Genomic DNA, 18,067 nt, shown 5'->3' on the forward strand with positions numbered 1-18,067 from the left:
AATAGTCAAGCTCTATATTTTCGTTTGCATAAATCAGTTAAACTGAAGTGGAAAAACCTAGCATTTCGTCAAATACGTGCTAGTAACTTAAACTAAAATAAAGAACTGATGTACGCTAAATTTAAAACACTTGAGCTATTCCTAGAAGGAAAGCTTGAAAGAAAGCGTGAAAGCGTTCGACGGAGTGGACAGGACTATCATGGTAGATAAACTACGCCTCATTCTGGGAGAGGAAAACCCGAACCTGCTACTCATAGAGAACATCCTGAGTGTCAACCTGCTAACGGTTAGCGACAAAGTGAGCCACTCCAGACCTATTACCCAGACGAATGGCGTTCTCCAGGGGGACCCTCTTAGCCCGATGATGTTTAACCTGCTAACACACGATGTCATACAAGAGGTAGCAGTAAACCTACCTATGTTCCTGTATGCAGACGACATGGTTATGATGTCGAGCAACAGAGAGGCATTACAGGAAGGGCTTAACAGACTCCATGTATGGTCAAGAAGGAATGGCCTAGATATAAATACAGGGAAAACAAAGGTCATGAAGTTCAGAAAAGGCGGAAACGTCTCCAGATCGGACATCTTTACATATGGTAATGAGAAACTGGAAATTGGGCTTAACACTGCAAGTGACAGGCAAGTCCTTTACTAAGCACATAGAAGAAAGATGTTCGGCGGCGATCAAGGCTACGTACGACATAAAGAAGCTCGAGAAGCTCTCCACGACCACAGCCCTGCGCCTCTTCTACATCAAGATCGCACCAATTGTTAGCTACGCGCTGAAAAAGATATGGGTTCACTTAACCTCAGCGAACCTGAAGAAGCTAGAAGCCGTGAAAGCTTCATACCTAAAAAGAGCTCTTCAAGTGTCAAGAACAACGCAAACGAGGCTGGTATACCTATTAATGGACACGGATTTCTTCGTAAGAGAGCTGATGACGAGCAACGGCCTTCAACCTACACCAGCATAAGAGGCCCACGTTAGGGACAGAGAAGAAAAAGCAGCAGACGTGGACCAGGAATTCCTTCAGACGCCAGCCATGAACACGGAAGAAGCCTAACTTCGAGCTACGTCACGTCTTCACGAGGACGGCGGCCCACGGGTTCCACCATAGGATTTGTGCCAAACGAGGATACCACTCGGCCTCAGAGCAGTGCATCTGCACCCTCTGTGGGCACAGCTGCAGTCAGTACCATATACTCACCTGCCAAGCAAGGACTGAGACACTAACGTTCTACGCAAAAGAAGACAACTTTTGACTAAAATGTAACAATGTACACATTGTGTTTAATAAATCTTATTATTAAAGCTTAAAAGAATAACCTAAGCAAAATTGTCATGTACGTATGACAAGAAGTCCTATACTTGTTCTTTTGAAAGATGGGACATGACAGTTAAGCGGCCGAACTTGGAACTACAGTGCTATGTTGCCAATATGGACTACCACGCTGCCAGCTGATGGAAGGTATCAATTGACGTTAAGATGGCTGACGTTAAAACATTCATTGACAATTGACGCAAAGGTAAGAAAACAAACCAAAAATCGACAGAGAATCAAAGACGAAACGTACCAATGCTAAAACTGTGTGCACAATAAATGTCGCCAAGAGAGCTATTAAGCACTCGCCATGTGGGAACGGTAAGTTTGGCAACTCAACCGTTGTTACCATAGCAACAGGCCCACCACGGTATGTGACATTCAGTTGTTTTTCCGATCGCAACGCTCCTGTCATGTCCCATCTTTAAAAAAAAACAGGTATAGCAAATATGCTGAAGAAAATGTAAATATTCCTAGGTTCTTTTAAATGCGACCTGCAAGATTTCCTATAAAATGAACTAGTATGATTCGGATGATTTTATTAAATTGTTTTCCCAGTCTCTAGACGTTGCAAAACTATATATTATACCATACGATATAGAATGAAAGGTTTTTGGGTGAAATCTTAATATCTGTTATAACTTTATTTTATTTAAGGCTATAAAATCTTTTGTTTTAAACTAGGATTAGATACCCTATTATTTTAGATATCAATTATTTTTTAACCTTAGGTAACTGTAGTAAACAATCTTTACCTCCAAGCTTGTAACTTGGGTTACCAAACATGCTTTCAATGTTTTTTTTTTTTTTTTTTTTTTTTTTTTAACAGTAGTGTATAATAATTATCGGTGTGAACGTGAGGCCAACAGCCGGCTCTGAGCCGAGCCCCTACTATGCCGTAGCAGAGAACTGAGAAATATGTTCCCAAACTGAAGCAGCGGAAAGCCGCCATTTGTTTGGAAGAAAACGCGCGGGATTTCGAAACCACTATTTGAATACAAGTATTGCGTATCCGAAAGCTAAATGTTTTTATTTACAGGAACAATACTTCCTTTCCGGTATACCTTTAATAACATGTTTCTGCTGTCAGCAGAGTTGCTAGGTTTTCTGCGAGGGAAATCGGGATATTAGAAGCTAACTTAAGACATTAGACTTACCATCACTTTATCATAAGATTTGTAGCAGTTTTCTGCAAAGTAGTAGTCGCGTGCATTTAATATAATATTGAGAAACACTAAAATACGAAGGACATACAGTTCAGTGAATACTATAGGCTAATCGTTTTTTCTTTTATTAACCATGAATATGTTTTAACCATTCGCTACTAAATTAACTTTGCAACTTTTCTTTTTCAGAACTGATACTGCAACATTACATCTGACGATGAATCCATGTTTGAAAATAGTTCACTATACTTTAAGATGCAGCAATTTTATGTGTCTGTTAGTGGTGTAAAATACGATATCAAAACGCTCTCTTTTTTGCCACTCAACGCACCTAAAAACACAGTGTCCTGGGTCCAATCTTAAAAAAAAAAAAAAAAAAAAAAACAAGTATAGGACGAAACGAACTTATCACCACACCCACTTGTTTTGGGCGCTTATTAAATGGCTTCAATTTGCTTCAAATGTGGCGGTGCAACAGCCATTCTATAAACTCTTTCTAACTCGTTGGTCGTAGATCATCTTGATCATGGCTGAATATATTAATCCATGATCTTGACTATTTTTTTTCAAGAACTGAATGGGGGGATGATGCCTTAACCACAAACATTTTCTTGTAAATCAGTCCTGTATGTTGATAATACAACTTTTCCATAGCAGATAATTCAGTAAATTTAATAGAGCTCAAATGAAAAATAAACCTAGAGAAAGCAATAAATTGGTTGAAATTATCAATCTCAAAATGAATGAGGAAAAAACTGTAATGATAAACTCCACCCCGCGACACATGGAAAAGAAATCCAAATCAATTAAACTATCGGGAATAGAATTAGATACGGTATGTTAACAATTTATTCATTCATAGCATTCTACCCAAGGGCAGGTCTTTCACTGCAAACCCAGGATACTCCAGTCTTTCCTATTTTCTGCCTTCCTTTTTGTCCCAGCATACATTTGGAATCTTTTACCATAGAGAGACTCAGGCCATGTTTGCAGTTTTTCTTGGGAAAGGTAAATGCGATAGCTCCTGTTGCTTTCTGCACACCATTCTCTCTTTCTCTTAAAAGATCCATCTGTGTGTAAAATTTACAGGCTGGCTTTCATACTACGAAGACTGAAATCCTGTATAAGTAATGATATGTTAGACACAGCATATTGTGCTTTCTTTCACTAACTTTTACAATATGGACTACTATTCTGGGGAAACAGCTCTTTTTAAAGTAGAGTTTTTATAAGCCAGAAAAAAGCAATTAGAATTATTATGAATCTACCAAATCGAACATCCTGGTAGACCTGCTTTTCATATCTTAAATCAGGGCCGGTCTTACGAGTTGCAGGGTCCAATTGGGAAAATTATTTGGGGGGCCCATGTTCACAGACATATCTGTATTATACAACGAAAATCAATAAAAGTATGTATTTAGAACGTGTATGTGATTTAATGAAATGTAAACATACAAGCTAACAAACAAAATAATGTGTTATCTTAAAATAATTTAGTTAGAAAATCGCCTATTTTATTGATGGGGAAATGATTTGATGAAAATATTACATTTATTTTTAATCAAAATATAGGAAAATTAAAAACAGCAGCAGTAGGAAGTAATTTATACTTTTACTTACATTAATTCTGAATATCACTTAACATGAACAGATAATAAAAAGGCATATTACTATTACTGCCTTTAATGTGTAAAAGTTATCTCTCTTACCTTTATCTCTGCAAAGCCTTCTAGTATTTTGCCTGAGTTTAAATTTATGCTAATTTCACATTCAATGGACATAATGACCAAAGTGTTCAAACTTTCTTCTACACTGATCAGCTTAAGTTTAGAAAACTACTATCCTCTGATGCCACTGTCACTAGAAATATGAAGAAAATTCGAAAGACAATAAATACATTTGGAAATGCAGTAGGTCTAGTGTTGCAAGCAAGGAATTCAAAAATTTTATGGAGCTTTTTAATCTCTGCTAGCAGAATTGGCTTCAGTGCCTCAATTTTTTCATGAAGCGTGTAACCATCTGTATCAGTGACTTTTATGGTATTCTTTTGTTTCTCTTCCTGTTGCAGTTTGGCTTATGTCAGTGCAACTTCCAGGTATGCTGCCCATTTTCTTATAGTATTCTTAGGTGCAGGGCCCGACTGGGATAAATTGGTCCAATCGACTTAAAGCTGGCATTGCCTTAAATATCCTGACACTACCAAGTTTGTATATATAGTCTGCTTCGCGTGAAAGAAAATTTACACAATTGTAATCTTAGATCAGATATCATGCTTATCCTACCAGGAATAATCACAACATAAACACTCTTTATGTGAGACTAAGTAAAACTATAAATAGCTATGAGTATTTAAGTATCAAACTATTTAATGCATTATCAGTACCATATTCTGCTATAACTGTGCCATTATCGAACTTTTCTATTGATTTTCGAGTTCGTCATTTTTTTTTCTGGTTATTATATGCTTATTTAAGTTCTGTTAACTCTCGCTAGTGGTTTTATATTTTATTTTATCCGTTTTAGTATTTATTTTATTATTGTAAATATTTTTGTTTTATTATTATTATTATTATTATTATTATTATTATTAATGAATTAATTTGTATTACTATCTTTGTATTATCTCCGTCATGGATATTCTATTATTATTTTATTATTATTATTATTATTATTATTATTATTGTTACTATTATTTCTAACATCAACTTTATTATTGAGCTCTTTAAAATTTATGTAGACTACTGGCCTGTACCCGAGCACGAGCACGAGCATATGCTCATTTTGGGTATATATTCATATGTATTCATTTCAAATGTAAATTGTGAATAAATATGAATTTGAATTAATAGATTAAAAAAATAATTAGAAAATGGATTACAAGCAAAGTATTTTACTCCTGTGACAAATATTTAGTGTGTAACAAAACTGATTTAGTGTTTTAGGTAACAAAGTTATTAACAATTTAACACATAGTAATATTATATTTCAGTTTAATAAAGATATATATACTTATTTAACAAGACAAAAATAAAATAAATTTTTTTCTTAGCATGGCTGAGTAACTTATGGAACGAAAGGAATTAAGCATTTTTAATAACAATTTTTACCCAACTTCTTTTAGAATACAGAATTTTACCAAATTGCCGGTGTTTTAAGAATTGTTTAAAAGGGAAGATTATTTATTTTAATTCTCAGTTTATTTATTTATTTCATCATTTCAAACTTTTTCTTCTTTGTGCCCAAAACTTTGTCAACTTACGATTTGTTTTTATTTTGCTTTCTTTCTTTAATTCTTGAGACAATGTATGTTTTCCACAGACTGTAGTTTCATGACTTTTTAAATTGCATTGTACAGACACAGAAGAAAAAATTGACCGATGAGCAGCAAAACTCGTAATGTTACCTATGCCAGTTTTGTTGTGATTATCACAGTACAGAGTGTCTAAGAGGGATACTGTTTACTGGGCTAGGAAGGAGGTTTTCGAACAACTATCCATGGCAAGAGGTTATCTTTTCGGATGAGAAGCTGTTTATGAACAACAGCACAGGGCTAGTGCAAGTATATCGACTGAAACAATCCAAGAGATTTGACCCTGAATATGTGGTCCAGAGGCAACGCAGTGGTCGTCTGTCCATGTCAGTGTGGGGATGGATTTCTGGCTATGGTTGCAGCGTGCTATGGAGGATTCACGGGCATATGAATGGGCATCAGTATACCAATATACTGGAAAATGTGATGCTACCTAGTGTTTGTGTGTTTCAGTCCGAAAACAAAATAAAATTCCAACATGATTTGTCTTCAGTACACACATGCGTTGCCATGCAGCGGTGGTTCAACATTCACAGGGACGATGTCTAAGAGGTTCCATGGGTACCAAGAAGTCCTAACTTAAATCCCATAGAAAATGTGTGGGTTGGTGCAACGTGCTGTTAATGAGAAACTACACGGTCGGCGTCCTAGGAATGCAGACGAATTGTGGGATTGTTGCAGATGCTTGGGATGATGTTGTATTGTCAGGTAGATACTATATCAAAAGCCTTGTTTTGCCCCCCCCTTTTTTTTTTGGAGGAAACCAACATTTGTCGGGAATCGGATTATTTTACCCCAAGTATGTCATGAGTAAAGGGCGGGTGTTGTTGTTTTTCACATTAGGATGATGCCTATTAATATAGAAATCCTTTCTATGTTAATATCAACATAAAAAAAATTTCCTATTTGAACTAATAGGTTATTTTTACAATTTTTTTTTGATTTTTTTGGTAATTTTTAATACTTGTTGTTGTTGTTATCTAATGCTGGGCTTTGGCAATGAAGCCATTAGCGTTCTTGCTCTCCAATATTTTTCTGTGGTGGATCCATCAGGTAGAACTTCACAGGTTGTGAGATGATCTTCAGTCATTTCTTCTTCTTTGTTGCATAGAGGGCAATTTGGATTTGTGTAAATTCCTATTTTATTCAAGTGTTTGGCCAAATAATCGTGTTCTGTAAGCAGTCTGAATTTTACTACTGCAGAAGATCTTTTAGATCATTTGGAATGCATTTTACTTTCTCCTTTGCATATAGGTCTCTTAAATCTTTTTCTAAGCAAATAGATCAGTAATAATTACCTACTGAATAAGTGAATAACAGTGAAGTTTGAGTTTTATAGTTTGAAATAACTCTAAAGTCCACCCCTCATTCCACTGAAGACTTCACCTCGCAACGGAAATAATATAAAATGCTTCGCAACAGCTTAGTTTAAGTGAGGGCTTTGACCGCTACTGTTCTTTTGTCAGTATCAGGGTGTCTTTAGAATTTACATTTGGAAGGGGAAAAACACTATCATTTCTTGGACGAGAGGACATTGTGTCCCCAATATGATTTGGAAGGGATCTACTGTGGTAGACAGTATTTTTAACACAAAGATTGCAAAAATGCACACTGCACCCACAATTTGTTTTGTCATTCACACTCCCTCATCTGGAAGGTCTGGTAACAAAAGTGAAGAGCAGGAGGAGGAGGAGACGGAGAATGAAGGTACTGACATGGACCACCCTTGATTGAAACACATTGTAAATCCTCTTTAAAATCTATAGTTTTTCCTTAAAACCTTCATTTGTTGCATGCCCTTTTCCTTTATCTTAGTCAAATTCCAAGAAGTTGCCTCCTCTCTCCGAGTTTGGTGGGCAGTCATTGAAACAAGGTTGTAGTTTTTAAGAAGTTGTGGTGCGAGTACTTTGAATAATATTTAAATGTCATTTTCTTTTAATTTTATGTCATTTTTTCCATTATTTTAAGGGCATTTTATTGATCAATTTAAGTAGACTTTTAGGTCATCAACATCCGCCCCCTAGACATGAGGCATTCAGTGGTGCCAAGAACGACTCTCTACGTCACCTGGTTGTTGCGATATCTTTGATTTAATAGGAGACTGTTGGAGCCAAAGTGTCCTTTTTCGAGTTTCGAGGGGTTGATGTCCCAACCGTACTGGAGGCTCTATTGCAACACACATGTACAGGAAATATTCCGCATCATCCTACTATCATCCCGTCAATGAATTCCGCCTTACAAAATGATCTAAAATCAGAAATGGAATTTTTTCACATTGTTATACCAAGTGACTGACTGACCGATCAACCAACTAACTAGAAACCAGCCAATCACTTGCTTCTACGGTATAATTATAAAACCTTTCACAGTAAGACATTAACACAATGCAGTGCAAAAATTAATAACACAGTCGGCTCATTTTATTTTTTAAATCGTAAATTAAAATTTGAACTGCATTTATAAAATGTTTGAGAGAGACGATGATATAAGCAGTATTTTTCTTGTGGATTTTTATTTCAGATTCTGACCCTTTTAACAAGCTTAACATCTTCATATAATTTTGTACATTATCAGTTACAAATTCACTTTCATATGAACTAATCACTTCATAGGAAAAGGTCTTCAGGTGATTAAAAAAATATTAATATCCACCTCAAGCAATAAACAACATATGTACTTATTTCATACAAACTATGGTACAAAAATTTTACAACACACAGATCACATACATATACACATACATAAAGCAGAAAACACTAATGGGCACATCTAGTGAAGGTCAGAATCAAATAAGACACACACAGAAGTCTTCCCATTTCTCTGACTCGTCTCAGCAAGGCTGGAACTTTGTTATCAGCCAAAGCTCGAGCTTGCCACATGACTACAAACATCACATGTATTGCAATGTTGGTCTTGTGTGGAATGTCGCACCAAACCTCGTGAGCTCTAAATTCATGCACACACACAATAAGACTAGAATTCTTGACAGCCATTTCAGTTTATAGCAATTACTGAAAGCATTGCTTCAGCTTCAGTATTAACGCCATTCCATTCTTTCTTGTGTCTACTGGCTCACCTTGTCAGGCCACAATGTGACAGAAAACTAACATATACATGTAGGCACAAAGGAGTAAGATTTTATAAATAAAGACGGCAAAGAAATAAGAAATTTGTAGGAGCAACTCTATTATTGAAATTTCTCTTATTTCACCTTGGACTATGTCCACTTGGAAATGTAAGTGTCAATTGTGATATCCTATGTTTGTTATAGACATAACATAAGTCAGGTTCACAATCACACTCAATGAGGCATCACTTGTGGTCCTTTTCCTCTAAATACAGTGCACTTAAAAATCATCTATAAGACATAAAATGCATAAGGTAAAGAGTCCAACATTGATATGTGTTTCACCTATAATCGAGGATGTTTTGTTCTGTCAAACTACACCAGGCAGTCTAGGCATGTATCTTTGCTAATTTAATGAAAACGTCTTACATCAGTACTGGATTTTAATGACAATTTTTGATGTTATGTTTTCCATATAAATAAACTAAAAAGTTCCCTCATGACTGCGAATGGGTGAGAAAATGACGAGGGTATACAGCAATTGTTTTTCGATCATCTCAATGGTACAAAGATATGAGTGGTCAAAATCGTGTTCATCATGGGAGGAATTCTTGTTATTCATTTCATACACTCTGTAAGATGAGAAAATAGAAATTAAATTATTATTTTTTTTTAAATATTAATAGATTACAATATTACTGTATAAAATAATTATTCCAACATCAATTATATCATTTGTTCCTACATGTAGAATTTTAAATATCAATATGAAACATTCAAGAGCTGTACATACAGTAATTATTTAATAGTGCATAAGTTCATAATTTCTGGTCATTTGCTATATACTACAAAGATAATGAAACATTTCCTTTTCTTTTTATCTCAAATCAGCATCGTCTAGAAATAATTTTAAGACATGCCAGTGTTACACAATGTGTCAATGATGGACCAAATTACCTTATAGAGGTTCTTTAAAAAAAAAAAAAATAAGAGATAATTTGAAGTACTCATATCTCCCAAATTTTTTAATGCAATCTTGAAAATCCGGATACTGCCTTTTTGCAGACAAATGGGATTTTATGTAAACATTCAGTTGTCATTGTAATGAGTTTGTTTAAAAACAATTCATTTGACTTTAATATGCTTTAATAATCATTGAGTCGCGATCAAAATACATTTCAGGAATTTTTTATTGAAAAAAAAAATTATCTTTCTGGTGAAATCTGGATATGGGTATATGATTTCTTTCAAATAATCCCCAAATCAGAAATTTGCTGGGTTAAGATTACCTGACTTTATAGACAAAGTTACAGGAAACTGCTACTACTGTATTTACTTGCATAATTTCCTCCATTTTCTCAACATTTGAAGGTGAAAAATCGAGGAAGGGGAGATTACACGATAACTACACAATATCGAGATAAAACTAGTCATAAATAACATAAACAATTCATATCGTAATAAAACTAACGTTTAATACTAAATAACTATACAAATATTTACAATTTGAGTAATTATAGATAATTCTGTCGTTTTTCTTTGTATTGCTGTATGTTAGTTCTGATGCCAGTAACCTTTCCTGAACTAACCTCAGATTATGGTGTTAGTGTCCAAATTTGTTTAATTTAAGAAAGGGACATTATGTGAAAAAAGTAAAATTCTGCAAAACACATCATAAAAATCTGGGAGCCGGGGGGAGGGGGAGGGGGAAATTACGCGAATAAATACAGTAGTAACACTAAAAGTAAAGTAATCAGTGGCACAAAAGCCCATGAAGGGACAAGGCTGACCAGCCAACTGCTGGTCTCATGTCCACATGTCTCGGCAGAGGTGAATGAATCATCCAACCAGTAACCACGTCGGTAACGTGCGGTCAGCATAATGTCGTCATCCCCCCACCCTCCCAAGCCGTTATAGTTGATTTTTGAAACCGAATTTCGTTACATGTTGTAGCTCCCCAAATTCATCACGATGCTGGGTGGGTACCAGTCCCATACACTAACCGAGATTTCATTAGGAAATTCCTTTCCCATGAGGACTCGAACCAGCACTCATTTGTAATGCGAGTCCAGGCATGATGCCTTAGACCAGGGCACTTTACACATGAATATAATGTTTTTTTTTTAACTATTTGATGCAATAATGATACCGCATAATCACGAAACATATTCAGATAAAGTTGACCAGCAATAGTAATTTCGGATGCTAATCTAGTTTCAATCTCTGAAAAAAATTTAGTTATTTATATAATTAAATGAGATTTGAAGCCACAATAAATGTTTAAGTTCTTATTCGATGAACGACTGTGAATTAATGGATGACTACAAAGCACAGTCTGCAATTATATGTGTTTATGCCACTACTTAGTAGAAAATGTTCATTGTCAATTTGAAATACATTATCAAACCATTGTGTTTTTACCTGAATTTCAACTATTTACCACAGAGAAAAATCATTTCTAGTAACTATAACATTTTTTTCAGTTCGAAGATTAATATCAGAAAATAATATTCAGTAAATCCAATATAAATTTGCATAAAATAAAGTAATTTCTTGTCACAAACAGAAATTTATCATCACACCAGTCCATGGAAGTCAATTTACATTAAAAAAATGTTTTAAAGAAACAAACTCTATCATGACCTCTGAGTGTTTACATTAAACCAATTTCCATCGTCTGCATTAAAAATTAGCAAAGAGATGAGTAAGTTAAACTACCTCTTACTTTTGAAAAATTCCGTACACATTATATACGTTGGAATCTTATTTTACTTCGTTATTTAGTGCAGTTCAAGTAAATATTAATTTAAAATATATGCAATATTGCTAAAATTTTGGATTCCAAACAGTGGGGTATGATGATAGAGACTGGATTAATCTTGCACAGGATAGGGACCGATGGCGGGCTTATGTGAGGGCGGCAATGAACCTTCGGGTTCCTTAAAAGCCATTTGTAAGTACTCTTGGTTTCACAAGTAAAGAACCTTCGTTGCAGGGTTGGGTTCAGGAAGCCATAAATCTGACTGACACGCTCCCCCAATTAGTGAAACTGTGGACAAAGATACCGCCAGGAGACCGCCGAGAATGCTGTGTTGTGAATTTTCCATTTTTGAAAGAATCCAACCAGTTGCAAAAGAAAATACATTTAAAGAGTCCAGCCAAGAGCAAACGTGGCAACAGCTTCCCCTAACTGGCCTGTCAATCACTGTCATCTGTGCAGAAGTGGTGTGAGGCCAGGGTTCTTTACTTGTGGAGCCGAGAGTAAGTAAGTAAACAGTAATAAAATTAACCACAGAGTTTCATTTAAATCTGCATGTGGGAATCAAGTTGTCTCATCCATGAACAGACTTCATATACGGTATCTAACAAGTGCTGAAGGAATCATGAATGCACCATACACTTTCAATGCTATTCAGTTCGATTCTGTATAAGAGCTAATACATTAAAGGCTTTGGAAATGTGATGTTATTGGTCCTTTACCAAGATTCAGGTCATCAATTATTGCAATGCCTAACACTAAAATAATATATCAATATACAAAAACGGTACATAATAGCATCTGAATTCCACATTAAGTGTTTGTGTGTAATAATGCTTTGTTAATTCATCAATTTGTTCCTGAATATTTTAAGTAGGATCAATTTATATTAAATCTAAAAATAGAATATGTGCTGATATTTTGTTCTGTCAATACATGACAGCAGGTGGTTTTATAAAATAGATGGGAATCACTCATTTTGATTCTTGGAACAAATATGACTATACAGTTATATTACACGCTATTGTGGAATATGATACAAACTATAAGAATAACAGTTTCTTGAAGTAAGTACAGCTATCTCAATTTTATTTCACTCTGGAAGTCAATTACGGTCACAAACAAAAATCTTTGAAGTGAGAGCACTGCCGAATTTTCTGCCAACTCTGTCAAATTATATAATTCATCTCAAGGAGACTTTAATATTACTTACACTCATTTCAATTTTTTGAGGGTGGGGCGAGAGAGAGATTGAACTACAGCTTCTATTTCTTATTCTATAAACTTACTGAATCAGATACAGTGTTCGAGTTTGAATATGTTAGTTGTATATAGTGGCAGTGTAACACAGTAATTCGTATGGTACAATATTCTTATAATGGTATGTGTCTTGCTTTGTCTCATGTTCATGTGATAACTCTGAAAGTCATCGCCATAGGCATAAAAAAGAACATATGGCAAAGGACATATGATTTCCGTATGAAAAGAAACATGAATACCAAAAGAGATGCCTTAAAAATCATAAAAACTTTTCTCACATAATCTCAAGCATTCAATAGTAAATAGTAAAGTATACCTGGCTGACAATACCAGATTCATTTGATAAATTACTACAAATAAAAAACATATCACACTTCCTGCCATCACATAGTGTTGTACACAGTATTGGTATGGCGGGGCTTGTTTATCGTGAGACGGGCCAACGGATGAGTCTTGCCTTGTTGTTGTTTCTTGCTGGCAGCCTTGGCCACAACACTGGCGACCACCACACTGGGTGATGGCCCCACACAGCTACGCACAACATGGGGCACCATAGGCGGCCTTGCATTCGGACCATCGTTCCCATTACGTAAGTTACGAACTAGTAATGACGAATGTTTATTTGTATTGTTCTGTATATATGGAATATCAAGACTCGATTTTCGCAAAGGAATAGGGGGTTGCTGTTGGGGTGTTAACGTGCTCTTCGGAACAGATTCATTCTCGGATAACCTTTGTCTTCCCCCAAGAGGAGGTGAGTCAGGTTGTCCTATGCTGTTTTTGCTCACTTCGTACTTTCCGACCAACACCTTCACCGACAAATCCTCCACAGTTGAAGCTGAACTCGGACACGGGCTACTAGGGGACTTATACTCTGGATGACTACTTACAGGTGATGACGGTAGACTACGTGCCTTCAAACCATCCGAAGATTTTTTTTGATCATTATCACTTGTAGATAACTCAGCAGAACCAGTGACACCTTTTTCTGTCTTACTTACATATTTTGCTTCGAATTCCTTCTTCAGGTTCTTGACAAGACCTGAACCACTCTTCTGACTGTCCACAACTTCCGGAAATCTCGACACTGCATTAGAGTCTTTGGTAACATCGGCAGAACTGTCAACTGATATGCACCTTCTTGTCACATTGGTTAAGTTTTCTAGCACCCTTTTCTGCTGTTTCACAGACGCACACTGAATGGTGTTGATCACACAAGGACTAGCTTCACTGTCTGACTCACACGAAACAGATGCAGATAGATCATGCGGAAGTAAGCACGCTGAAGAAACAGAAGGGAGGGAATGTGAAGGAGGCGTGAGAGGCTTAATACCTTCCACTAAACTAATAGACGACGTGGTAGGGGCGCTAACAGATAGAGAGCACACTGCCAGAGCGTGAGAAGTAGAGGAAGTCATGGCAGGACAGAACTCCCTGTCAAAGTCCGCCTGTCCTGATCCTGATATGGCACTAGACTGTTCCAACATCGACCCTCCTACCAATCTCTCGTGAGTAGTAGTAGAATCGATGAAAGTGATGTTAGGCTGCGAAGTGGCTATCTTGTCTGCAGATCCTGGAGATGTATTCATCAAGTCTTCACTCTCGTTACCTGCACCATGATGTGAGCAGAGGGTAGGAGAACTGGCATAGTGTCCCATAACTGGATTTTGAGTTTCAAATGAGATGCCCATTGTTGAAGAGTGAAGATCGGAGCAGTGAGGATCTGACGATGGAAAAGAAAAGCCAGAAGTGGGAAGTAACCTGTCAGAGGAAGGACTTCGGTAAGGTCGGGGCCCGTGGATTTTCACGTTCATGCCCGGAGTGGGTTCTCCTGCACGATTGGGGGAAGGTGAGGGTGAAGGGGAAGGTGAGGGACACTCTTGGCTAATAACTGTCGGAGATGCAGGAGATTCACTTCGTTGCTGTGCATCCGAACACATTCGTTTCACTGTGCCAGTACCTTCCTCCAGCTTCTGCTTTGTCCTCTTAACAGTACCAGGATACCAGGGTATCTCGTCACGATCGTATGGGAACATCCCACTGCTACTGCTTCCAAACAGATCGTCCAGCTGCTGCTTTTCACCGCGTTCATTGACGTACTGCATGGGTGGATGCATATCATACGACCCCCACGAACTGTTTCGTGATGGTAAAGTACCTCCCCCACCGTAAGTCCATCTCGTGTCACCCGACCCCCACGAACTCTGCCTCGACGGTGCGTCACGAGCCTCTCCCTGAAAACCTAGCACTACAGCACTGTCATAAGAGCTCCACGAACTCTGCCGTGAGGGGCACTCCCTGTTGGGAGCATCATGGGACAGTTCCGTGATACAGGGGGGAGGTGGCGGTGGCAATGCACTGATAACAGGTGCAGTTGTTCGTTGCTGCTTACGTTCCTCCCGCTCAAACACACGATCCAGCTGAGCAGAAAATGGATCTCCTTCTCTCCTTGGTAACGTTCTATTCCCTGCCACCACTTTACTTAGCCTAACACTTGGTGCGGAAGTCTCTGTGTCCCCTAACTTCAACTCAGAAACAAATATCACATCTTCAGCTTTGTTGCCTAATGGTTCATGTACACATTTCTCTACCACTTCCGTAGAAGTCTGGACTAGGTGGTCACTATTACTTGGCACCATGGGTTGAGAAATAGGGGTACTGGGAGGGGAAGAACTGACAGTTGTAACCTGTTCCACGGCATAAACGGTGGGCGATTCCTTCTCCCCAGGATCCCAAATCTCCTTCTTGACTAGGACTGCAGTGAGCATCTGAGGTGCCAGCTTGGTCTGTGACTGTGCCGTCTGCTCGTCCTCGGCCGATTCGAAGATATGCCTCTCCTCTGACTCCTCCTCTGCAGTGTTTGGAGAGCCAGGCTTGGAACTACTCGACTCAAACTGTGTCGTAAGATTAAGTACCAGTCCCTTGCGGTCCAGTGAGATCTTCCTACTTGCTGCACCATTGGTGTTACTGTTCTGCAGCTCCAGCTCGCTGACTCGATGTTTCACTGATGGAACTACAACTTCTGTCACAGAGGAACTTTCCTGACTGCAGCAAGATGCTGGTAGATACACAACTTTGTTCTGAGACACACTGTAAGCTTGTCCATTACCACATGGCATGCGCACATTCAGATTGTAGTTACGAGCTGCTTCACTTGTTTCAGTCCCTTCTGATGCTGGAGACACTGCATCTTGAGGGTCAGTTTCTGCAAAGCTGCAGGTCTGTAATTTATTTGACTCATCCTCTGTTTGAGAACAAGCAACTCTTGAACATTCATCCTGGCTGTCTGGTGATTCAGGATCCAGGTTCAACTGTTTCAAGGATGCTGATGTGGGACCTGAAACACAGACCAAGATTGTTAGTATTTCTGTCTTAACTAATCTTATTTACTTCTAGAATAAACTGCGTTTATTTTAGAACAAATCAATTACAGTTATTTAACGGTGAAGAACAAAAATTCTTAATTTCAAATGAAGTTTACATTAATTCTCCCCTGGATACAAACTTACACTTAAAATATTTGTTTTCTTATCAGTGTTTTCCTTAAAAATATTTAGTACTGTATATGGAACAGATTTTAAGTAAAATTTTCTTGTAGAACATTAATGCATACATCTGAATTAGTTTATATTTTCTCTGTTTATCAGAATATACTGACATAGCTCTGTTTTGATAAATTAATACAAACCTGCAACATTTCCTTGGAAGAGTGAATCAGTGGTGTTATTGTCAGGGGACCAAGACTTAGGTCTCCTGCCATTTTTACCCAACTCTTCTCCTGACGTGGTTTTCCAGTCAACCCGAAGCAGCTGTGAAGTTGGTAGAGATTCAGGGTCTGAAACAGGTTCCTGCATTGCCAAAGGTCTGGATGCACCACTCACAGTATGCTGTTCTGCTTTAGCAACAAGGCCGGGAGACTTAAGGTTTGTCTCAGATTTGGAACGTTGCAACTTTTCACGATTCTTCATTGCATCTAAAATTCCTTGGTATGTCTCCAACTGAGATATGAAACTCGTATTTGGCTTAATACAAGTTCTCTTCTGTTTTACATATTCGAAAGCTTCTTTGAAGTCCCAGTTGTATGCTTTCATTGCATATGCAATTACAACAGATGCAGACCTGCTGACACCCATCTTACAGTGTACTAGTACTTTGGAGCCCTCTTTCCTGTAACAGAAAATGCTGAGCATTAAGAAGAGAAACTGTGAAACAAAATATTTACCTTGTCACTGAGCCAATCATTATAAAGGACATTTTGATCAAACTATTAAATTCATCTTTAATAAAATATTCCAATTCTCTGATTATGCTTACATGCACACAATGCTCACGAACGCACATACTATCTTGTTTCAAGTTACCAATTGTAAGATTCTCTCACTAAGTGCTTCTATGAAATACTGCAAAGGGGAACAGAGAGCTAGAACTTAAACTGGGAAGGATTCAATCCGGCATCGGAACTAGAATCCGGTGTGGCTTAGTTGGATAAAGCATCAGCAAGTAGAGCTGAAAATCCGAGTTCGAGTCCTGGTGCCAGAGAGAATTTTTTTCCGTTCTACCCATTCTTCACCATATGGTAATGCAGAATTCCTGCACGGAAACATCGTATGTACTTCGGTATATAGTAATTGCAAAGTAAGGTTGGGATCATCGATTTTGTGTCCATGTGCACAGTACTTTTCTTCTGGAGAAAAAGGTGGTGAAACTGTGTAGAATATACTGACTGTATCAAAGCAGATGGGGAGAAGATTACTGTCTAGTGTACAGGATATTTGTCGTTTTTAACCTTCTTTTTCTCCAACTTTAAGACTTTCAAGGCCTAAGCGGAATTCAAAGAAAAATTATGTTGAAAACAATTATTATACCTCTGACTCAGGTTCTGGCTGATATGTACCGGTATATCTATTATCCGGCAGTACATCTCGCTTGATGGTATGTATCAGAGGAAGAATAATTGTTTGTATATATGTAGCTAATCGACGATGTATCATTGGAGGGGGGAAAGGAACTGGCCACCCTACCCCATTATCTTCTGGCCTAGTTGCCTCATGAGTGATGCCTTTTTGGTGTTACTTATGAAGTTCAAATCTGTCTTTGGACAGTTGGCTAAACAACAATAACATAATTATTAACACATTTCTCGGTTCCATGTTGAAAAAATGCAACAAAAAGGTGCTGGAA

At 37.5% G+C, this 18,067-nt stretch overlaps 1 protein-coding gene across 6 annotated transcripts in view; it reads right to left on the reverse strand.

Annotated features, from left to right (window-relative positions):
- Positions 1–13,268: 13,268 nt before the first annotated feature.
- Positions 13,269–18,067, reverse strand: part of ssh (Protein phosphatase Slingshot) — a 461,482-nt gene continuing 456,683 nt past the window's right edge. For all 6 annotated transcript variants that reach the window (XM_069847761.1, XM_069847760.1, XM_069847763.1 and 3 more), the window contains 2 exons: positions 16,575–17,053; positions 13,269–16,223 (listed from right to left, as the gene is read on the reverse strand). In XM_069847761.1, the coding sequence (XP_069703862.1) occupies positions 13,270–16,223; positions 16,575–17,053 (3,433 nt within the window). In that variant the 3' untranslated portion in view covers position 13,269. The remainder of the gene's footprint in view (positions 16,224–16,574; positions 17,054–18,067) is intronic.

The sequence above is a fragment of the Periplaneta americana genome, chromosome 15, assembly GCF_040183065.1.
Source record: "Periplaneta americana isolate PAMFEO1 chromosome 15, P.americana_PAMFEO1_priV1, whole genome shotgun sequence".
NCBI lineage: Eukaryota > Metazoa > Arthropoda > Insecta > Blattodea > Blattidae > Periplaneta > Periplaneta americana.